This window comes from Lethenteron reissneri, chromosome 33 (genome assembly GCF_015708825.2).
Source record: "Lethenteron reissneri isolate LAM-NWPU_2019-01 chromosome 33, ASM1570882v1, whole genome shotgun sequence".
Taxonomy (NCBI): domain Eukaryota; kingdom Metazoa; phylum Chordata; class Hyperoartia; order Petromyzontiformes; family Petromyzontidae; genus Lethenteron; species Lethenteron reissneri.
This window is the reverse complement of record NC_083811.1, coordinates 14,249,775-14,274,169: the sequence shown is the minus strand read 5'-3', so window position 1 is coordinate 14,274,169 and position 24,395 is coordinate 14,249,775. Positions and strand designations below refer to the sequence as shown.

At 47.3% G+C, this 24,395-nt stretch overlaps 1 protein-coding gene across 6 annotated transcripts in view; it reads right to left on the bottom strand.

The window, feature by feature from the left end:
• LOC133350367 (adhesion G protein-coupled receptor B1-like) overlaps positions 1-23,050 on the bottom strand; it is a 196,710-nt gene extending 173,660 nt beyond the window's left edge. For all 6 annotated transcript variants that reach the window (XM_061564674.1, XM_061564679.1, XM_061564677.1 and 3 more), the window contains exons 1-2: positions 22,954-23,050; positions 22,022-22,111 (exon numbers count right to left, since the gene is read on the bottom strand). In XM_061564674.1, coding sequence (XP_061420658.1) covers positions 22,022-22,111; positions 22,954-23,046 — 183 coding nt within the window. In that variant the 5' untranslated portion in view covers positions 23,047-23,050. The remainder of the gene's footprint in view (positions 1-22,021; positions 22,112-22,953) is intronic.
• Between the last annotated feature and the right edge of the window lie 1,345 nt (positions 23,051-24,395).

Sequence of the window (24,395 nt, the reverse complement as noted above, 5' to 3'; positions counted from 1 at the left end):
GCTGCAATGAACTAACGTGTCTTGAGCAATCGATCGTGCGGTGTGGACGCGCTCATTGTGAACCGCGAACTTCTGCTGCCACGAGCGGTGCACGCGCTGCCGCTGAGCCGCTTTACCGCCCCTTGGCCACAAATGCGCGTGGGTTATCTTATTGTACGTACGTTGAACTTCTTTCACACCATACGTAGCCAATCGGAGGCGCGGAGTAAGGGCCGCAAACTCTGTACGGTGTGAAACCATGTTGAAACGAGTTGCATTTAATGAGTCCGTGATTACTTTATAGCGATTATTTTAATCAAGCATTTTTGTTTAAAGCACACGGTGCATTTAGTTTGTTTGAAAAAAAGAAACCGCCTTCCATTCGGAGTTAATTAAAAGTTAAAGTATCGACGAAGCACACCAGGTGCGGGAAGGAGCCACCCCCTCCTGCGTGCGTTGCGCGCACGTTCACGGTTCGCGCAACGCACGCTGGGACTCGTGTGCATGATTCACCGCGTTTGGCCTATCTCAGGGAATGCATTCCTACATTTTGTGGAATGCGCAATATTTCATGGTATAATTTTTGTGTATGCATTTATCATGAGCTCCGAGGGGGACGACCGGCTCGCCATTTTATAGTTATACAAAAGTAATACGCTCTGTTGAAGAACTGCACAAGAAAAGAAAAGAAAAAAACGTGAACAGCGGGGACTGTGAATGGTTGATATGCATAACATTAATGATTTGCTCTTATAAAATGTTACTATTCAGATTTTGTGCGATACAATCACCACCCTACTCCTCGGGCCCACGTGCTGGGAAGAACCATTGCCAGAAACGCGACCGATTATGCACGGTACTTTTATTTTGAAGGGCACAGTGTTATTGACAAATGTGTTGAGTTTTTAGCTTGTTATTTTTGGGAAGCAGAGTGATTGAAATCTGTTCTTTGAGGTATAATGACTGTATCTGCCTTGTGTTTAAGTGATAGTTATTGTGCCTGCATGAATACTGTGTAGTCGCTAATGGGACTACATCGCAAACCAGGGACGTATACCTAGAGGTAAATATATCACAATTACAGTTGTTTGTATATTGATTTAATAACTAATTATTTGCCACTTATAATGCTTGTGCAACAGCCAATGAGGCATTGCCGCTATAAATAAAATCAACACAACTTAAATATGCCAAGACACGACACGTTATAAACACAACGCGTGTACAACTGTGATGTCTACGACATTCACTGAAGAATAAAGCCCAGTTAAAACATCAATAAAACAGGATTTATCCACAATTTGGCTGTCCGTCTGATGATGCTAGTTGTAATTACTGGCGATACGTTGTACTCAGATTGTAAATGTTGTGGCTTGGCTCTCCAACACACCGGTGTGCTGTACTAGTAACGAATTGGCACGTTCTGTTTATCTGACAAACCTTACTAATTGGCTGTGTCGGGTGGTGGCGGGTTTAACGACACATTTATATTTACGCGATCTAACTCGAAAAAAACGAAATAATGGATCAATAAAACTAATGTCATAGGGGAGCTGTTAATTTATTTCAGCAGACCCTCTGCCAGAAGGAGACAATTCATATTACTATGGCTGCTCTACACGTTGTTGATTCATTTCGATGATATTTTTTTTGCTGCTGATGATTTTCCACTTGGAAACATTCATGGTTTGTCATTCAAATAATTCCTATTGGGGAATTAATTTTAAATGTTTTGTTTTGTCTTTTATCGCAATATATTATGCTCTCAGCATTATGTCACGAGTCAATGAATCCATTTGAAAATCTTAAACGAGCGAGAACATCTGGTGTGTTAGAGAATGGCTGCAGAAGAGACTTCTGCATAATCTTTCATTTGCACAGAAAAGGGGTGTACTTTCCCGCAAGCACTGCTACGAGATGATTTGTGGCATGACATTTAAACCGAGATGAATTTTTAATTATCGGAGTTGGAGTTTAGCAAAGCCATTTAGTCACTGGTGGCAGGGCTGATGCCATCAGCGCGCGCTTCTTGAGAACGCACTTTAATCACAGGGAACTGTCCAGTTTTCCACCTTGGATATAAGCCAACTGGTTGTTGATTTTCTTATGGGCTGGAGAAAAATTTCAGACAAAAAAGTAGTAAATACTTTATGTTACCAGCTATTTACACAGATAACATACGTTGAGGTGTGCGTTCACATATTTCAAAAGAAAATCACCATTCCAGGCCTGTTTGTAGTATGTGTAGTGTGAGCAAAGAATGGTACTATTTCAAACACTGCGCATTTGTGTGTTATTTCACACACCTTGGAGCTGGGTTGATGTCAGGGCCAACCAGCCTCAACATTTTATAAAGGGCTTTGTTAAATGCTAGTTTTCAAGTTTGTGAAATATTTAGCAATGTAAAGCATCTCTGAAGAAGTGTCCTTTCTTTCCATCGTCTTGGTCATCGATTACGACAGAAACTATGAATGAATAACAGGAACAAAAAATGTTATCTATTTTTAACATATAAGATTGGTTAGGTGATTAATGTCATGGCATCATTGGTAATACGTCATGAAAAGCTGCAGACAACATAATTAAAATTCAACTTATCTATGATTTATATTCTTTGTGATAAAGTTACCCCTGTTAATTATGACTAGAATGTAAAACTTTACGCATTATTTATTTATATACATTCCAAGGCTGTGTTGGCACACGCTGTCGAATACAAGCCTGAAGCTCCGTCATTCAGACATTTATTTTTCGAGTGAGTCATCCTTGCAGCATCAACAGAGCCCTCTCACCCAGTGATGATTCTAGAAAACTGGGGGCAATAAATGGGAGGGGGCACCCATGCCACTGTGGCGAGATGTTAACTTCCTCGCCTGATGTACAGGAGATCGTGGGTTCGATCCCAACCTTGACGCCTGCTGCTGTATATTTGGAGTTTGCATGTATCTCTCCTTGTGGTGCTCGCGTGGATTTTTCTCCGGTACCTCCAGTTTCTCCCTCCACATTTGGAATCAACATCAGACGTTTAGAGTATTTGGCTGTAAATTTCTACGTGATAAACCACTTCGTTGAGATGTCATTTTTGGCCAGGGAGCTTCTGAAACAGAGCTATCGAGCTCAGTGGGCGTTACCTGGTAAAAGAAAAATAGTTGGTCGTTTATTGTCAATGTAATGGAAACAACCCCTAGTGTAATGTTATTGTTGGAATACTGTAAGAGCAGACTTTGGAGGCTAGGTGTTGATTGCCACTATTGCAGGATCTGGTAGCATGAGCTACACTTACATTTTCAGCGTCTCTTGCCAATCCTCGGGGTGACACCTGTCCTGTGTTAGATCCAGACAGTTTGGAAATTGGCATCTGTGTTCGGGTGACAGGAATTGATCTGCACCGAGATAGGCTACCGGTATCGCTGTGCTTAACTCAATCGCAGTAAACTGCGCAGTTTTAATCAGAGACCAAGGCTGACTGGGAAATACGTCTGGGTTTGGTCTAGAGTGGGAAAAGGTGGCAACCCTACCCAGCCTACCCCAAAGAAGCTGCCTCTAAATGGGCGGGGGGGGGGGAGACATTTGTTGATTAGGAAGCAAAAGCCTCACCAGGCACCGGCCCCCGCCACCCCCACTCGCCCACTCATAGTTTTTACACTGGCACAAATGCCGCTGGTTTTATCTGCTTGCCTTCAACCAGGTGGGAGACCTAATGCCACAGCCCCACGTTCAACTTGCTGCGCGTTAGGAATTGTTCCAAGTACGCCTGTAATCCAGGACTGTGAAGGCGAGAGTTGGAGGATCGCGCAAATGTCTGAAACTCCTTTCCGTGGGCCTCAAGGTGCCGTACGCTTCAATGCCCGTACCACCACCTTCTGCTGTCACATGCCAGCAAGGTGGTACAGCAAGTGAGGACTAATCGACGTGTCCCATCTGTACGAGATCGAGCATTGCGCTCCGTCGCATGCATCACTTTCCTCTTGGTGCTCCGGTTTCCTTCCCTATGTAGAAACACTAATTAGCTACGAACATCTTAATTGACGCGCTCTTGTGTTTGTGGATTGTGCCGTTTTGTGTGGCGCAGTTGCATCAATAAGGTAGTTTTATAAAAACTCAATTATATAATCGTGTGTGCCTGCCCCCCCTTCCATCACCAACCTGCACTGACCAGTGTTATGATGAAACAACCCCCATGCGTATGTATGTATATTGATCTTCTTTCACAACGGTACGTAGCCAACCATGATAATCGGAGGTGCACAGATAGGACGACAAACTAAACACGACAAGCAGTTCTCCAGGAACGAGTTTTTAATTCAGGATAAAAAAGTGACATGGCGTCACCTTACCTGTTCATTCAGCTGGACTAAAATGAGAATCTCTATCTTCAAAAGCACACGGGCTATTGAAAACACAACAAAACGTATTATTTCAATGAAAATAACAACAATCTGAATCCACATTCCAAATACGCTGCTGGATGAGGGCCTGAGGATTCTGCATGCTTGTTTATTGCAGAGTGTCGGTGCGGGAGGCCCAGGACTGGCTCAGACATCATTCGCCACTGATGGTAGGCGTTGGCAGGAATCAAACTCGGGTAAGCCAGGTTCATAGTGTAGTATGGTCAAACAACCACGCCACATGAGTCACATGATGTAACGAGGCTTTCATCCGGCAGTGTATTGGGATGTGTTCGTGAAATATTACTAAGTAGCTGGGATTTTAAACGGGAATTTTAGTCACCAAAATATATTTCAGCTGCCCCATTGTCATAGGCTTATATTGGATATTGCTTTGATAAGGGGGTTCACCTTTAAGAAAAAAATCAATAACCAGTTCTCTGTACAGTCATTTAGAAGCAATGCAATTTTAATGGTGAAGATTACGCGACCTATCCGTGTTAAGAATTATGAATTTTAATGAAAAAGATTAAAATTCCTGAAAATCTGGGAACCCTTTTTGTAGCATTTGTTGCATTTCAATAACTGCTAGAGCGATGTTTTTCCCACTCAAAAATTGTGGAATGATTACAGTTTGGATATGTACTCATAGCAAGAACGAAAATGCTGGTCTATTAACAGTAAATACATTAAAAACATACTGTTATGTGGAAATAATCCAATTGTAAAAAAATTGCAGGTCAACGGTGCCTGCTCCCTCACCTACAGTGAGGGAAAAAAGTATTTGATCCCCTGCTGATTTTGTACATTTGCCCACTGACAAAGAAATGATCAGTCTATAATTTTATTGGTAGGTTTATTTGAACAGTGAGAAACAGAATAACAACAAAAACATCCATAAAAACGCATGTCAAAAATGTTATAAATTGATTTGCATTTTAATGAGGGAAATAAGTATTTGACCCCTCTGCAAAACATGACTTAGTACTTGGTGGCAAAACCTTTGTTGGCAATCACAGAGGCCAGACGTTTCTTGTAGTTGGCCACCAGGTTTGCACACATCTCAGGAGGGATTTTGTCCCACTCCTCTTTGCAGATCTTCTCCAAGTCATTAAGGTTTCGAGGCTGACGTTTGGCAACTCGAACCTTCAGCTCCCTCCACAGATGTTCTATGGGATTAAGGTCTGGAGACTGGCTAGGCCACTCCAGGACCTTAATGTGCTTTTTCTTGAGCCACTCCTTTGTTGCCTTGGCCGTGTGTTTTGGGTCATTGTCATGCTGGAATACCCATCCACGACCCATTTTCAATGCCCTGGCTGAGGGAAGGAGATTCTCATTCAAGATTTGACGGTACATGGCCCCGTCCATCGTTCCTTTGATGCGGTGAAGTTGTCCTGTCCCCTTAGAAGAAAAACACCCCCAAAGCATAATGTTTTCACCTCCATGTTTGACGGTGGGGATGGTGTTCTTGGGGTCATAGGCAGCATTCCTCCTCCTCCAAACACGGTGAGTTGAGTTGATGCCAAAGAGATCAATTTTGGTCTCATCTGACCACAACACTTTCACCCAGTTGTCCTCTGAATCATTCAGATGTTCATTGGCAAACTTCAGACGGGCATGTATATGTGCTTTCTTGAGCAGGGGGACCTTGCGGGCGCTGCAGGATTTCAGTCCTTCACGGCGTAGTGTGTTCCCAGCTGCCTTGAGATCATTGACAAGATCCTCCCTTGTAGTTCTGGGCTGATTCCTCACTGTTCTCATGATCTTTGCAACTCCACGAGGTGAGATCTTGCATGGAGCCCCAGGCCGAGGGAGATTGACAGTTCTTTTGTGTTTCTTCTATTTGCGAATAATCGCACCAACTGTTATCACCTTCTCACCAAGCTGCTTGGCGATGATCTTGTAGCCCATTCCAGCCTTGTATAGGTCTACAATCTTGTCCCTGTCATCTTTGGAGAGCTCTTTGGTCTTGGCCATGGTGGAGAGTTTGGAATCTGATTGATTGATTGCTTCTGTGAACAGGTGTCTTTTATACAGGTAACAAGCTGAGATTAGGAACACTCCCTTTAAGAGTGTGTTCCTAATCTCAGCTCGTTACCTGTATAAAAGACACCTGGGAGTTAAAATCTTTCTGATTGAAAGGGGGTCAAATACTTTTTCCCTCATTAAAATGCAAATCAATTTATAACATTTTTGACATGTGTTTTTCTAGATTTTGTTGTTGTTATTCTGTCTCTCACTGTTCAAATAAACCTACCATTACATTTATAGTCTGATCATTTCTTTGTCAGTGGTCAAACGTACAAAATCAGCAGGGGATCAAATACTTTTTTCCCTCACTGTACGTCGTCTGGAATGCAGGAGTTCGATCCAGACCCTGACACCTGTATATTTGGAGTTTGCATGTCTCTCTCCCCGTGGATGCTTGGAATTTTATCTGGGTCCTCCGGGTTTTCCCTCCACCATTAGAAACACGCGTTCAGAGTATTTGGCTGCTATACATTTCCATATGATAAGCAACTTCGTTGAGCTATCATTTGTGGCCAAATCGTTTCTGAAATAGAGCTATATAGCTTTGTGGGCCTTACCTGGTAAAATAAAACTCGTTCATAGTTTACAGTCATGTAATACTCTTTGGTTCTTTCATGTCATAGTTTAGTTTATTTAGATTTCAGATCGGTGATGCTGTCCCTTGATTGATCTCAGTTTCTCAAGTGAAGATGGCCTCAACCCGGTGAACAATGACTTCACAAAAACAAGTCATGTTAGATCATGGGACCTCCTTTGCCAGTACCAAAATATGATAATAGGTTTTTCCCCTTTTTTCTGGCAAAAATAAAGCTAATCTTCTTGGTTCTTTTGGAAAAGTCACGTACAATGGAAATAATAAAATAATAAAAATAAAACATAATAAAATCATTCTCACGACGTTTCGGCCACAACGCAAGCAGCCGTCTTCAGGTGGAGAACAGGTCTGTCGAGAAGGCAGAGTCTGATTGGCACGCCCCAGGCTTGGAGCGACTATTTATGCTGGGATGGAGGGGGGGGCGAGCGCCTTGACAAAATGATTTGCATATCAAGAGGAATTTAGCATATTTATGGGAAATGCAGATGTGCGATTAGTACTACTTGTGAAATGCGTAGGAGATTTGGCGAGGGGTTTTAAGTCATTATGCCCGTGCATTATGCAGGATTAGCAGTATCAAAGGGAGGGAGTAAGGTTAGAATTAATAAAGGGAAGGAATGTTAATAATATGGCGCCGCAGCAACTAATATGCTTATAGACTATACATTTTAATATTACACTATGTATTATTCTACCCACCCAACTGTATACCACACTGCTGTATATTCACTATTCAATTACGGTACTATATATTACCTTATACATTGTATTTAACCATTACATTTTAATACTATTTATTATTATTATACAATATGCTATACACTATACCATTGACCGTCGCGTGAAAGGTACTAAGAGGAAGCAACGAAATATGTCAATGGGAGAGTGGTGGTAGGAAGCTTGCAGCGGAGCAAAGAATCCATTCCCTGCAGAGAATACAAGATATATAGTCAATGTCAGTGAGTGGACTGTGGTCTGAAAGTCACCGTAAACGTGAACACAATCAGTTAAGATCCAAAATGGTTTATTACGTCCTTCCAATGATTGCTGAGCCAGAATCCATCTTCTCGGTTGAAATTGTCTTTGTGTTTGTATATGTGGAGCGCCTCATGGACGAATCTCTCATGGTAGCAGGATGGCTTGCAGAGAACCTCTGTCTTGGAGAAGTCAATATCATGTGAGCCCACTGAATTGTAACAGTGATCTGCCACGGCTGAGGTGTTTGTCCTACCGAGTTTCAAGTCTGCTTTATGTTCACGGATGCGGTCCGAGACATGTCGTTTGGTTTCTTCAATGTAACTGCTACCACAGAGGCAACTTAGTTTGTAAACACCAGGGTACTGTATGTCTGGAACTACGTCTTTTACAGATGGTACCAGATCACAGGATTTTATGTATTGTGTTGAATCGGACCTGGATCTTGTGTTTTACTAGGATTTTGGAGATCTTTTTTGTGACCCCAGCAATGTAGGGTAAGGTGATGGTTTTGAAAGGCTCCTCAACAGGATCCTTCTTGATGGTTGGAGTGATGGCTTTGCGGATTGTGTAGTCGGAGTAACCATTAGCCTTCAGAGCACATTGCCAGTGAACTCAAACACGTACGCCAAGCTCCTAAGGCTAATGGTTACTCCGACTACACAATCCGCAAAGCCATCAAGAAGGATCCTGTTGAGGAGCCTTTCAAAACCATCACCTTACCCTAAATTGCTGGGGTCACAAAAAAGATCTCCAAAATCCTGGTAAAACACAAGAACCAGGTCCGATTCAACACAGTACATAAAATCCGTGATCTGGTCCCGTCTGTAAAAGACGTAGTTACAGACATACAGTACCCTAGCGTTTACAAACTAAGCTTCCTCTATGGTAGCAGTTACATTGGAGAAACCAAACGACATGTCTGAGACCGCATCCGTGAACATAAAGCAGATCACTGTTACAATTCAGTGGGCTCACATGATATTGACTTCTCCAAGACAGAGGTTCTCTGCAAGCCATCCGGCTACCATGAGAGATTTGTCCATGAGGCGATCCACATATACAAACACAGAGACAATTTCAACCGAGAAGATGGATTCTGGCTCAGCAATCATTGGAAGGACGTAATAAACGATTTCGGATCTGAACTGATTGTGTTCACGTTTACGGTGAATTTCAAACCGCAGTCCACTCACTGACATTGACTATATATCTTGTATTCTCCGCAGGGAATGGATTCTTTGCTCCGCTGCAAGCTTCCTACCACCACTTTCCCATTGACATATTTAGTTGCTTCCTCTTAGTACCTTTCGCGCGACGGTCAATGGTATAGTGCATAGCATATTGTATAATAATAAATAGTATTAAAGTGTAATGTTTATTACAATGTATAAGGTAATATATAGTATCGTAATTTTATAGTGAATATATAGCAGTGTAGTATACAGTTGGGTGGGTAGAATAATACATAGTGTAATATTACAATGTATAGTCTATAAGCATATTAGTTGCTGCGGCGCCATATTATTAACATTCCTTCCCTTTATTAATTCTAACCTTACTCCCTCCCTTTGATACTGCTAATCCTGCATAATGCACGGGCATAATGACTTAAAACCCCTCGCCAAATCTCCTACGCATTTCACAAGTAGTACTAATCGCACATCTGCATTTCCCATAAATATGATAAATTCCTCTTGATATGCAAATTATTTTGTCAAGGCGCTCTCCCCCCCTCCATCCCAGCTTAAATAGTCGCTCCAAGCCTGGGGCGTGCCAATCAGACTCTGCCTTCTCGACAGACCTGTTCTCCACTGAAGACGGCTGCTTGCGTTGTGGCCAAAACGTCGTAAGAATTATTTAAATTTTATTTTTATTTTTAATTACTTTATTATTTTCCTTCTACGTGACTTTACCGAAAGAACCAAGAAGATGAATCCCTGCAGTCACGAAAGCTTTAAATCGAAAAAGAAAGCTGTCTCTGGTGTGGACCAATCAGTTTAAAGGACAATGCATATATTTTCAGGGTATGTTTTTCGTTTTCATTCTGACCACAAGCATTGTGGTTAATGCAGACATGATGCCTTGTAATAGGTTTGTGTCAAGTCATGTTAGATTTGATTCTGTAACTGATTTGCAAAATTTCATCTTTGAGCATGAACAAATAATATTGATGACACCGGTTTATCATGCGACAGCACCAACAACAAAACATTTGCAGAGCTTTTGGAAAAGTGTGCCTCCTACTGTGTAAATTATGAAGGGATTATTAAAGAGAAGTTGGTGAAAAATCGCTTCCGTGGAGCATTTTCTGACACGAATGGATTCGTTGACGCATTGAGTGACGCTGTAAGCGCAACATGGATCGAGTCTGAACCAATTAAGACTGTTCATTAAATCCCCATTGTTTTTGCTATTGAGGCTCAATTATTCGGATTCACATTTAATGAAATTAGCATTCAGAGCGAATGTGAAACATCATAGCCCCAAAATATAATTTAGCAGTTGCATCACTGCACATTGATGGTGTTGCCAAAGTGTAATGTGGATGTATGATTCGACAGCACTTGTGCGTCAGCTCCCTGGTGGTGGCATCATGGCCCATCTGAGGCGCTAGGTTGCGCCTGCATCAGGGAGTCCTTCAGAGCATCTCATGAAAGTGTTCAACAAATCGCTGCCATTTACGGTATCGGTTGAGGAATAACAAAGTTCGGGTTTGCAGTAAAATTTTAATGAAATAAAAAATAACAGTGCTATTGTTTACACATTTATTTCCCCCTTGATGTTACTTGACATACATTTGGGAAAAATAAAAAATAAAAATTACAGTAAATTGCACAGCGCTGGGAATGGCTAAATAAAAAAATATAATTCAAATATTTTTAAATCACTGACCACTTTATCACCATTTTGCAACAGTGATGAAAGTTGCAGTTGAAATCATTTTCTTAGTGGATAAACCGTTCCCTCCGTGAGCCCTCTGTGTTTTATTTGCCCAAATAATGTCCACACTGTGCACTGAATCAAACGTGAAAGGAGAACATCAAACAAAGCAGTGCCCACTCACAGCATTACAACTCCAGGACAAGCCACCCCCGCCCCCACCCTATCTATGCACCTTTAGTATAATATATTACGACAACTAACATTGAGACTGGCCTGCTTTGATATCTCGCATGGCTTTGTGCCGGTTGATGTAAATGGTGATATTTATTCGGACACATATATGTCAGCTTACATCGCGTTTGCAGATTGTCTGAGCGCGGTTTATAAGGAGCCTGCTTATTTCAATTACGGAATTATCTCCCGGTTTGCCATTCGCAATTTTGCAGCGTCCAAACGCAGCCGGCAACCGGCACGATGCTCTGCAGTGAAAGGCGACAACACTTATCTTGGGTGGTTTGCAAAGAGGAGGGACGTTTTGCGATGATGTGAATGAGGTGATTGCTCTTTACGGGCAGAGGTGGTTGAAGCTATGAGTGTGATAAGGTCATGGGTTGGGGGAGGTAGAGGATACGATTACGTCTACGTTATAGTCTTAAAGTCGTAAGGAAGATGCCGGACACGGCTAAACACGAAGACGCAGGAGAGCAAAGCGAACGTGTCGAGGAAGAATGCTCGAGGCACATCTTTCACCAGCATTGCCGGGGCCTCTGCGAAACCATCACGTGGGACGAACCCGTCACTCTGAGCCGGTAGAAGACAAAAACATAACTTGGTGAAAAGTAAATCTAGGTGAAAAGTGCCGCACGTGCAACTCCGCGTTCGCACGCGCCCACGGTGTCGCGACGCCCTCACCCACGCCAAGGGTAATAAGGGGGGGGGGGAATCAGTGTTCACACTTTCACAACCTCCACGAGCGTACCAACCATCCATTGTGCACGGCAAAAAAAACATCTCAGGAAACGGGGTGTATTTGTTGCATAAACTCCCCTTGTCCATGACAACAGCGCTGAGAACAGGAGGCATTTGCTGTGATTAATCTCGTGTTATTTGAATAGATATAGCGCCTCATTCCAAGGTGCTTCACAACAATTATGGGAATTTTTTTACGTAAGATGATAGCAGTTGAAATAAAAAGTGGGGTTATTATTAAAAGTCGCGGCGGTGAAGGATGGGTTGAGGAAGTGAAATGGGTCGGGGTAGTGACAGGGGTTGGGTTGGTGATAGCGGTTGTGGTAGTGACAGGGGTTGGGGTAGTGATAGGGGTTGGGGTAGTGATAGGGGTTGGGGTAGTGATAGGGGTTGGGGTAGTGATAGGGGTTGGGTAGTGATAGGGTTGGGGTAGTGATAGGGGTTGGGGTAGTGATAGGGATTGGGGTAGTGAAGGGGCTGGGTAGTGATAGGGGTTGGGGTAGTGATAGGGGTTGGGGTAGTGATAGGGGTTGGGGTAGTGATAGGGGTTGGGGTAGTGATAGGGGTTGGGGTAGTGATAGGGGTTGGGGTAGTGATAGTGGTTTGGGTAGTGATAGGGGTTGGGTAGTGCTATGGGTTGGGGTAGTGATAGGGGTTGGGGTAGTGATAGGGGTTGGGGTAGTTTATAGGGGTTGGGGTAGTGATGAGGGTTGGGGTAGTGATAGTGGTTTGGGTAATGATAGGGGTCGGGGTAGTGATAGGGGTTGGGGGTAGTGATAGCCGTTGGGGTAGTGATAGGGGTTTGGGTAGTGATAGGGGTTGGGTAGTGTGATAGCAGTTGGGGTAGTGATAGGGGTTTGGGTAGTGATAGGGGTTCGGGGTAGTGATAGGGGTTGGGGTAGTGATAGGGGTTGGGGTAGTGATAGCGGGTTGGGGTAGTGATAGGGGTTGGGGTTAGTGATAGGGGTTGGGGTAGTGATAGCAGTTTGGGGTAGATAGCGGGGGGTTGGGTAGTGATAGGGTTGGGGTAGTGGATAGGGGTTGGGGGTAGTGATAGTGGTTGGGGTAGTGATAGCAGTTGGGGTAGTGATAGGGGTTGGGGTAGTGATAGCAGTTGGGGTAGTGATAGGGGTAGGGGTAGTGATAGGGGTTGGGGTAGTGATAGGGGTTGGGGTAGTGATAGGGGTTGGGGTTGATAGCAGTTGGGGTAGTGATAGGGGTTGGGGTATTGATAGGGATTGGGGTAGTGAAGGGGTTGGGTAGTGATAGGGGTTGGGGTAGTTATAGGGGTTGGGGTAGTGATAGGGGTTGGGTAGTGATAGGGGTTTGGGTAGTGATAGGGGTTGGGGTAGTGATAGGGATTGGGTAGTGATAGGGGTTGGGGTAGTGATAGGGGTTGGGGTAGTGATAGGGGTTTGGGTAGTGATAGTGGTTGGGGTAGTGATAGGGGTTGGGGTAGTGATAGTGGTTGGGGTAGTGATAGGGGTTTGGGTAGTGATGGGTTGGGGTAGTGATAGGGGTTGGGTAGTGATAGGGGTTGGGGTAGTGATAGGGGTTTGGGTAGTGATATGGGTTTGGGTAGTGATATTGGTTGGGGTAGTGATAGGGGTTGGGGTAGTGATAGGGGTTGGGTAGTGATAGGTTGGGGTAGAGATAGGGGTTGGGGTAGTGATAGGGGTTGGGGTAGTGATAGGGGTTGGGGTATTGATAGGGGTTGGGGTAGTGATAGGGGTTGGGGTAGTGATAGGGGTTTGGGTAGTGATAGGGGTTGGGTAGTGATAGGGTCGGGGTAGTGATAGGGGTTGGGGTAGGATAGGGTTGGGGTAGTGATAGGGGTTGGGGTAGTGATAGGGGTTGGGGTAGTGATAGGGGTTGGGGTAGTGATAGGGGTTGGGAGTGATAGGAATTGGGGTAGTGATAGGGTTGGGGTAGTGATATGGGTTGGGGTAGTGATAGGGGTTGGGGTAGTGATAGGGGTTGGGGTAGTTAGGGGTTGGGGTAGTGATGAGGTTGGGTAGTGATAGGGGTTTGGGTAATGATAGGGGTCGGGGTAGTGATAGGGGTTGGGGTAGTGATAGCTTGGGGTAGTGATAGGGGTTGGGTAGTGATAGGGTTGGGGTAGTGATAGCAGTTGGGGTAGTGATAGGGTTGGGGTAGTGATAGGGGTTGGGGTAGTGATAGCAGTTGGGGTAGTGATAGGGGTTTGGGTAGTGATAGGGTTGGGGTAGAGGATAGCAGTTGGGGTAGGGATAGGGGTTTGGGTTAGTGATAGGGTTGGGGTACGTGATAGGGGTTGGGTAGTAATAGTGGTTGGGGTAGTGCATAGCAGTTGGGGGTAGTGTGATCGGGGTTGGGGTCGTAGAAGCAGTTGGGGTATGATAGGGGTAGGGGTAGTGATAGGGGTTTGGGTAGTGATAGGGGTTGGGGTAGTGATAGGGGGTTGGGATAGTGATAGGGTTGTGGTAGTGAAAGGGGTTGGGGTGGTAAGTGAGTAGGGGTTGGGGGAGTGATAGGGGTGGGGGTAGTGATAGGGGGTTGGGATAGTGATAGGGTTGCAGTAGTGATAGGGGTTGGGGTAGTGAAAGGGGGGTGTGGGGGGTAGTGATAGGGGTTGGGGTAGTGATAGGGGTGGGATAGTGATAGGGGTTGGGGTAGTGAAAGGGGTTGGGGTCGGGATACGGGTTTGAGGTAGTGATAGGGGATTGGGTGTAGTGACTGACGGGGTGGGGGTAGTTATAGGGGTTGGGGTAGTGATGAGGTTGGGGTAGTGATAGGGATTGGGGTATTCATAGGGGTTGGGGTAGTGATAGCAGTTGGGGTAGTGATAGGGGTTGGGTAGAGATAGGGGTTGGGGTAGTGTTAGGGGTTGAGGTAGTGATCGGGGTCCGGGTAGTGATAGGGGTTGGGGAAGTGTTGGGGTTGGGGTAGTGATAGGGGTTGGGGTAGTGATAGGGGTTGGGGTAATGATAGGGGTTGGGGTAGTGACAGGGGTTGGGGTAGTGATATGGGTTGGGGTAGTGATCGGGGTCCGGGTAGTGATAGGGGTTGGGGAAGTGTTGGGGTTGGGTTAGGGACAGGGGTTGGTGTAGTGATAGAGGTCGGGGTAGTGATAGGGGTAGGCCTGGTCCTCTCTGGGGGGGGCTGGGGTGCGAGGGCAGGGAGTAGTGTTCATAGGATGATGGGTTAGAGGAGAAGAGATAGAGGTTGTTTTAAAAAAAGCAACGGAAGCAGGTTGGTGAAGATTGTTTTACGTGCAGTGGGAGTTTGTTCAGTGAAAGGGAGCAAGAAGAGAGAGCATAAATGAAAGCGTGACTGTGTGCAGGGCAGACGGCAGAAGAAAGTCAATCTGTGGATAGCGGGATGAAGTCCAGATCAGCCGCACCCTACAAATAACAACAGGATTCACAAATACAAGGGTTCCAAAAATACTTTCACTTAACCTGTCATTATTATCTCACGAAAATTATTACGTCAATATGCACTGCATTGCTATTATTGTATTCCCTCAAGTTTCCACACACTACCCTTGCTGATGCAATTCATCACGTGTAATTAATTCCACGTTTAAATCCACTGGCAAATCTAGCACAGAAAGACTAAGGAATTCTCAACACTGCGTTAGCAATTGGAGATTCCTTGTGGTCATCATCATGCGACCACGGGTTTATTGAAATATATCTTGTTCATGCATCACTTCGATCGCCATCATCTGCGATCCGTAAAGCAGTACCGTACTGCATCAAGCGAATGCCAGAGGGTGTGCAACAGTGCACGTTTTGGACTCAGTCAGCCCATGGCACAATACCCGGTTCACGTGCGCGAGGAAGACGAAGGCTGACATGGATAGATAACATCAAAGCATGGACGAGGCTCACGCTGGAACAGACAGTGAGGATAGATAGCAGAAGACAGAAGTCAGTGACGAAGGATTGCCCTTGGTGCGGCCAACCCTCGGATCGGGGATGGCTGAAGACATGGCACCTGGGTCTGTCCCGTGACCTCCTTCCTGCCAGCGCGCGTTCTGACACTTCACGTGGCCTTAAAGTGCACTTTGCCTGGCACAAGCGCCGTGGTGACGTCACCGCCACTGAGTGGCTGATCGGGATTGTTGTTATTATTGTTGTTGTTTTCGACGAGGCAAGGAGAGAATGGGGCTTGCATGGCATTCATCATTAATCCTTGAGGCGGTGCTGTAGCCCTTTCCGAGGATATGCAATTATCAGCACTTTAGGACAAGCGGCTTGAGTTGATGTTCGATGAATATGAACGTTATAAACCAGGTTTAACCAAGTATCCACCTGATTTTGACGGAGTTTAATTCCTGGAGGACGTGTAAATAAGCTCATTGGATTGTTTTAAAGAAGCAACAATAACAACAACAAAAAAACCCATCATTATTTTATAAAGCTGTGTATTTTGAGACGTTGAACCATCGTTACACAGGAAAGGGCACTCGGGTAAAAATGGACCCTCCACCTTCAATGTATTCTGACATCACCCGAGTGCAGCAATCTATGCACAGGGTCATCACCTGGATCGTTATTTCGCTCTCTGGCAGAAGTCCGGAGTCTTTCAACTCCGCCAGCATCTCAATGCATCGCCTACCTTTAGCCCAAATCATATATTTATTTTAAATCACAATTGTAAACTCATTTCTTTAGAACTGTTTTTTGTGTGTTTAGTTTGTGGTCCTTGCCCCGTACCTCCGATGGGCGCGGTTGGCGATGTATGGTGCGAAAGCAGTTAAATATACATACATGTCCAGATTAAATGTTGACCATTATCAGAAACTCTTGCCATTCAGCACTACATCATCATGAAGTGATTTCCATCCATTGACTGTATGAACCCAAACTCACATTCACTCTCACGTCCTGTCGTGATATGATCTCACCTTGGCTTGGTGCTAACTTCTCTCAGTTAAATTGTCACAAGTAGTCTTGATTATTAAAAGCTCCACTCTCAGTAAATACTGAACTTTGAGTGTGATCCGTCGGAGCTTTGACATCACACTGGCAAAGCCTGTGCAAAACTTTGGAATTGTCTTTGATCCGGATTTCTCATTATTTTCCCACAATCATCTCTCTCTCTCTCTTTTCCTACATATCTCAAATATGCAGCACCTCACCTCTATCTGAAAAGCATCTCCTTCATCCCCCATTCCCTTATCCTGGCCGCCACTGAGACCCTCAGCCAAGATTTCCGCACATCAGGACTTGACTGTTGCAACTCTCTTCTCTCTCTGTGAACACTCCAAAATCCTCATCTCCAAATTCCAATGATCCATAGTGAAACTGTCACAATTCTCACCCGTACTCATGAATGAATGTATGTTTAACTTATTTCGCACCATACGCAGCAACCGTGCGAATCAGAGGTGCGGGGAAGCACAAGAAACTAAACACAAATTAATGAGCCCATATTACCCCAACACTATAATCCCTCCACGAGCCCCAAATCCAATCCCTAGATCAATGTCAAGATCTCACTCACCATCGTCAGCATCCTCCGTGGACTCGCCTCTGCTTACCTCTCCGTTCTCAACTCACTGCACTCTCCTTCATACGCACTCTGCTCCAGCAACCGATGTTTTTCTGTCGAAGCCCTCAGCCAAACCTTCGCTTAGTGGGGGGGGGGGGGGGGGTCCCTCACCCCCATCTGCTAACCCCAGGGTCTGAGAATCCCTTCTCCTCGCCATCCTTGTTGTTGACTCACTGCCTCCTTTTCAAGTCCAGGTTCATAATCTTCCTCTGGTTTTCGCTCTGCCTCTGTGGAATCAATATTCCCATTGTTTTTTGCACAGGGTCCTGAGATGTGGTTGAATTTTGAAGCGATATAAATCCACATTGTATTGTTGAGTGCATTACGAGATCACATAATACGTTGTCAATATGATCAATATATTATGATGGCTTGCATGCATCCAATGCAAAAGCTGATGTGAAACGGTTTTCTTTTTTCTTTCAGTGTTTAGTAAAATTGATTTTATCTGCTATACTGTAAAATGAAATGTCAATTATGATGTTTAACAAAAATAGAAAATCTGCTTATATTTGCAGTGTCCCTTTAAATCACTGCGTTTGAGCATGTTACCCAAAAAGTGAATACTTTAAGGCATTGCTATTGAGTAGTGTGCTGATTTTTTTAATATTACAAATGGAATACAAGTATTTAATATAAATACAAAAATATGTCGAAAATATACAATCCTAATACACAGTGCAATGTATACCAGTGTGTATATATTAACATTATAAGTGCTTTTAAGGAAAACATATTAACCTCCTAATAATAATTTCCCCATACACAATTATAAAAAATAATTAAATTTCTACATCACCTTTACATTGCATGAAGTGCCTATTCCATTGGCAAACTGAATAGGTATTTTTTTTTTGAAAATAAGTGTCTCGTCTGTTCCGTGTCCTTTCTTCTACAGCCTTGACAATGTTTTTCTCGTTTGAAAAATAATTGCTCCTCTTCCCCAGAAAATTACTTATTGCGTAAGGTCACGTAATATATCGTACGATCATCAATATAGGACGCGAGTCTGAGGGGAGTATTCCGAACGCCGAGGGTATATATCCAGCCAGTCGCTGTCAAACACCTCAAGTTTCTCAATGAACAAACGAAAAAGTGGCAGATGGGGATAATGCAATGAAATTGTTCTCCTTACAGTTATCTGCCCCCTTCCTCGCCCCAAAACAAAGGGACAGTTGTTAGTTTTGTTTACAATGAAGTGCACATTAACTTGTGCAACGATATACACTGCAGGCTTAACCTATCTCTCTCACTTTCTTCTCCTTTCCTCATTTGCTGATATGAAATAAAAGACATATGGGCTTTGTCTGTTCTCACAGTGGGGGGGGGGGGGGGGAGGTGGGATCCAGGCACTGCTACGCAGGTGCGAATCCAGAATACGGATCGGCGAATCTCGCAAGGAGCAGCAGCAGCAGCAGCCGCCGGTCTCTCTCGCAATTAGTGCTGGCCACACACACAGTGCTCGCCATTGATTGCGTTACTTTGCTGATGGAAGTGTACACCCCGCGTTACAATAAGACTGAGTGGTGGTAATGTCGATTACGCTCTCGCTCGCCTCTCTCTCTCTGCGAGCCTGTAAATCAAGCGGTACCGCCGAAACGTCCACGCACATTTAAAGATGTCACGGTCAGTTTGACACACGCGAGGTTTTGGACGGCAAGCCAGTCCCACTCGCCCTTCGTGTGTGCATTGAAAGCAGATGATCTTTTTTTTGCAACTATCGCAGACAAACATCTGAAAAGGCAGGGAAATGCTCTTAACTTATTTCCCCTCCGACTGAAACGATTCTAGTAGTAGGTATTTAAAAGAGTTACCTATACACATAATGCAGCAGCACCTTCATCACCGTTAACATCCCGCACATTCACACAGTCACTGCGCTGATTAGGGTCACTCCCGAAAAAGCAAAAACCTCTCCTGCAAACGCCTATCGTTTGTATGAAAAAAATACTTCAAACATACATAGAGAGGATTGGAATGCAATGATGTTGTAAATATCGTCGTGTCATCCGCGTGTGTGCAATGCATTCGTATTCAATGAGTTTAACCTCTTCCCCAAGGAACATCAAAAATAATTGCCAATTGTTTATTTGTCACAGCTGCATTGGTATGTAGCTGGCTAATATTGTAATGGCACGACAGAGGGCCGTTACAATTGATTGTTTTAATATAGTGCCGTCATATAGTGCATCATAAACCAATTCGTGTGGCGTGAGTTTTTTTCTTCCAATTTTAAACAGTTAAATAAATAAAATAACGTACATCACCTGCAAATGACAGGCAGTCGCGCATACTTGGCACCCAACCCGATCCAAGATGTGCACTGTTAAGTTTAAATCTGCAGCTCCGTAAGGCTCACCGAGACGAACAAAATCACGAAATGCACACGAAGACAAGAGGCCGTTTTTGGTTGAACTCCCCTTCCTTCCATTTACGACTCTATAATCCTTCAGGCGGGGGGAGGAAAGTGAGACTCGGTCTCACTCCCAGGCTCCTTTTGTCACCGTCACTGGCTCCGAGGCATGCCCTGCATTTTAAACACATCAATTTACTACCGTATAATGAAACCGGTCACAAGCAAACAACGGATCTCGCCCGCGCGTTTCTACCGCGAGATGTCTTTACGTTCCCGGCAAGACGCAAGTGCCGGTCCCAATGTTAACATTTATGCTTTTATAAGAACACTTCACCTCTCTCACTTCCCCCACCCCCAGCCCCCCATCTGCAATACAAAATATTGTCTCAAACGATATAACCCTGGCTATTCTGTATTGCACTTTGGATACGTACTCTTGTGGACTGCGCTCCTCCAAATCTGTACTGCACTGACAAGCAGCAGACTGCGGTCGTGATGATGTGTATCAATGCCGCGCGTGTGGTAATTATAATAATAACAGCAGCAGCAGCAGCACACACCGCGCGCTCACGTCCCGCAGGTACAGAGAGCGATCTGCGGTTGTTGCCGTCCCCTCCGCATTGGGCACACGCCGCGAGGAGCACCCCGCCAGATTGCGATGCGCTGTGCGCGTACGGGCTGTGTGCGTGCGAGTGTGTGTGTGCGAGTGTGTGCGTGCTTGTGCGAGTGTGTGCGTGTGTGTGCGAGTGTGTGCGTGTGTGTGCGTGCGTGTGCGAGTGCGTGTGTGTGTGCGAGTGTGTGCGTGCGTGCGAGTGTGTGTGAGTGTGCGTGTGTGTGCGTGTGTGCGAGTGTTTGCGTGCGTGCGAGTGTGTGTGTGCGAGTGTGTGCGTGTGTGTGCGTGTGTGTGTGAGTGTGTGCGAGTGTGTGCGTGTGTGTGTGAGTGTGTGCGAGTGTGTGCGTGTGTGTGTGAGTGTGTGCGAGTGTGTGCGTGTGTGTGCGTGTGTGTGTGCGAGTGTGTGCGTGCGAGTGTGTGCGTGTGTGTGTGAGTGTGTGCTTGTGTGTGCGTGTGTGTGCGTGCGAGTGTGTGCGTGCGAGTGTGTGCGTGTTTGTGCGTGTGTATGCGTGCGAGTGTGTGCGTATGTGTGTGAGTGTGTGCGAGTGTGTGCGTGTGCGTGTGTGTGCGTGTGTGCGAGTGTTTGCGTGCGTGCGAGTGTGTGTGTGCGAGTGTGTGCGTGTGTGTGCGTGTGTGTGTGAGTGTGTGCGAGTGTGTGCGTGTGTGTGTGAGTGTGTGCGAGTGTGTGCGTGTGTGTGTGAGTGTGTGCGAGTGTGTGCGTGTGTGTGCGTGTGTGTGTGCGAGTGTGTGCGTGCGAGTGTGTGCGTGTGTGTGTGAGTGTGTGCTTGTGTGTGCGTGTGTGTGCGTGCGAGTGTGTGCGTGCGAGTGTGTGCGTGTTTGTGCGTGTGTATGCGTGCGAGTGTGTGCGTATGTGTGTGAGTGTGTGCGAGTGTGTGCGTGTGCTAGTGCATGCGAGTGTGTGTGCGTGCGAGCGTGTGTGTGCGTGTGTGTGTGAGTGTGTGCGTGTGTGCGAGTGTGTGCGTGTGTGTGCGAGTGTGTGCGAGTGTGTGCGTGTGTGTGTGAGTGTGTGAGTGCGAGCGTGTGTGTGCGTGTGTGTGTGAGTGTGTGCGTGCGAGCGTGTGTGTGCGTGTGTGTGTGAGTGTGTGCGTGTGTGTGTGAGTGTGTGTGAGTGTGTGTGCGAGTGTGTGCGTGCGAGTGTGTGCGTGTGTGTGTGAGTGTGTGTGAGTGTGTGTGAGTGTGTGCGAGTGTGTGCGAGTGTGTGCGTGTGTGTGTGAGTGTGTGAGTGCGAGCGTGTGTGTGCGTGTGTGTGTGAGTGTGTGCGTGCGAGCGTGTGTGTGCGTGTGTGTGTGAGTGTGTGCGTGTGTGTGTGAGTGTGTGTGAGTGTGTGTGCGAGTGTGTGCGTGCGAGTGTGTGCGTGCGAGTGTGTGCGTGTGTGTGTGAGTGTGTGCGAGTGTGTGCGTGTGTGTGCGTGCGAGTGTGTGTGCGTGCGAGCGTGCGAGCGTGTGTGTGCGTGTGTGTGTGAGTGTGTGCGTGCGAGCGTGTGTGTGCGTGTGTGTGTGAGTGTGTGTGAGTGTGTGCGAGTGTGTGCGTGCGAGTGTGTGTGTGCGTGCGAGTGTGTGCGTATGTCTGTGAGTGTGTGCGAGTGTGTGCGTGTGTGTGCGTGCGAGCGTGTGCATGTCCCTGCGTGCCTCGCACCCCCCCGCCCCCGGCGTGCGTCGCTCGCTCACCTCAGAGAGCCACGCATACATGGGCGCCACGTCCTTCTCCTCTTCCTCCTCCTGCTGCTGCTGCTGATCCTCTTGCGCGCCTGCCAGCGCCTGTGGTGTGCAGCGAGCCAACTTTGCGCGGCATCACCGCCCCCGCGGGGCTAACGCAGCAGCAGCAGCAGTATGAGCAGCAGCAGCAGCAGCAGGGGCCACAGCAGCAGCAGCAGGGGCCACAGCAGCAGCAGTAGCGGCCACAGCAGCAGCAGTAGCGGCGCGCATCCTCGCCACGCGCTCCCGAGCGCCACTTCTCCTCGCCATCAGATCGCCTCTGCCCCCCCCCCACCCGCTCGATAGACAAAACTGCGCCTGCGCATGGGGGCGGGGGGGGGGGAGACTCACAAGCCCCGTCGCGCTGCGGCGAGATGGGGGGGGGGGCTGTGGAGAGCGACGGGTTGAGGGTGGATATCGGCGGAGCAAAAGGTGGAGGGTGGATCGGAGTTGGTGGGGGGGGGGGGTACCGGTGGATGTCGGGGGAAGCGCAAAAGCAATCTTTACACAGACACACAGAGAGAGACACACACAGACACACACACAAAGGCACACAGACACATACACACACACAGAGACACACACACACATACACACACACAGAGACACACACACAGACACACACAGAGAGACACACAGACACATACACACACAGACACACACACACACAGACACACACAGAGACACACACACAGAGACACACAGACACATACACACACACAGACACACACAGAGACACACACACAGACACACACACAGACACACAGACACATACACAGAGACACACACACATACACACACACAGACACATACACACACACAGACACACACACAGACATACACAGAGAGAGAGAGACGTAGCGCTCACGCCGTAGACGTCCCGCAGGTAAACACCATCATTGTACCTGCCGAGTTTGGGTGCTGCACTGGCAGCCAAGCTTCGCTTGTTGCTTCTTCTTGTTGTTGTTGTACCAGCTTAGACAAGTAGCATACGCCATCGCATCGTTGTTATTATTGTGCACGCAGATGCCAAGCACCCGAGGGGCGCGAGTGGAATGAGAAGCGAGGTTTTTCTTTTGCGCCAAAGCCTCAATTAGTGCGGATACCCTCTCGTGGACACGCGCACTACACGTGGCGGACACGCGCGTGCCGTGATTGCTGCTTGGTGGTGGTGGTTGCCTCGTGTACGACCGCACTATTCCCACCCCACACGGATGTATCGTCTCCGCATTGCATGCTCTCATCCCCGCCCTCCCCCCGTTGCCCGTTGTATACAAGCTGGATGCCCGACACGTTGGCTACGCATTTGCCGAACTAAATGTGTGAGCAATTATACCAACCACACCCCCCACCACCACTCCTCTGCCCAAATGTGCGCGCAATGAAGCCTTGACGGGGAGTCCGCGCGACTCGGACAACGCGGCGGGGTCATCCATCTCCGAGCGCCGTAAATACAATCATGGGCCATCTCTCCGCCGGCCCCCCCCCCCCACGCAAGGGGAGAGCAGTGGCGTGCCGTCTGGCCGCGCTGAATATTGATGCGAGAGCAGTTGACGAATGATTTCGGAGTGCAATCCGTCTTTACGGTGCGCGGCGCGCCATCCTCATGTCTACCCGCCATGCCAGTCCTGGCCCTGGGCTCCTGCAGGGTCCCAGGTCCCTCCACTCCCTACCCACCTGCCAGTCCTGGCCCTGGGCTCCTGCAGGGTCCCAGGTCCCTCCACTCCCTACCCGCCTGCCAGTCCTGGCCCTGGGCTCCTGCAGGGTCCCAGGTCCCTCCACTCCCTACCCACCTGCCAGTCCTGGCCCTGGGCTCCTGCAGGGTCCCAGGTCCCTCCACTCCCTACCCGCCTGCCAGTCCTGGCCCTGGGCTCCTGCAGGGTCCCAGGTCCCTCCACTCTCTACCCACCTGCCAGTCCTGGCCCTGGGCTCCTGCAGGGTCCCAGGTCCCTCCACTCCCTACCTGCCTGCCAGTCCTGGCCCTGGGCTCCTGCAGGGTCCCAGGTCCCTCCACTCCCTACCCGCCTGCCAGTCCTGGCCCTGGGCTCCTGCAGGGTCCCAGGTCCCTCCACTCCCTACCCACCTGCCAGTCCTGGCCCTGGGCTCCTGCAGGGTCCCAGGTCCCTCCACTCCCTACCCGCCTGCCAGTCCTGGCCCTGGGCTCCTGCATGGTCCCAGGTCCCTCCACTCCCTACCCGCCTGCCAGTCCTGGCCCTGGGCTCCTGCAGGGTCCCAGGTCCCTCCACTCCCTACCCACCTGCCAGTCCTGGCCCTGGGCTCCTGCAGGGTCCCAGGTCCCTCCACTCCCTACCCACCTGCCAGTCCTGGCCCTGGGCTCCTGCAGGGT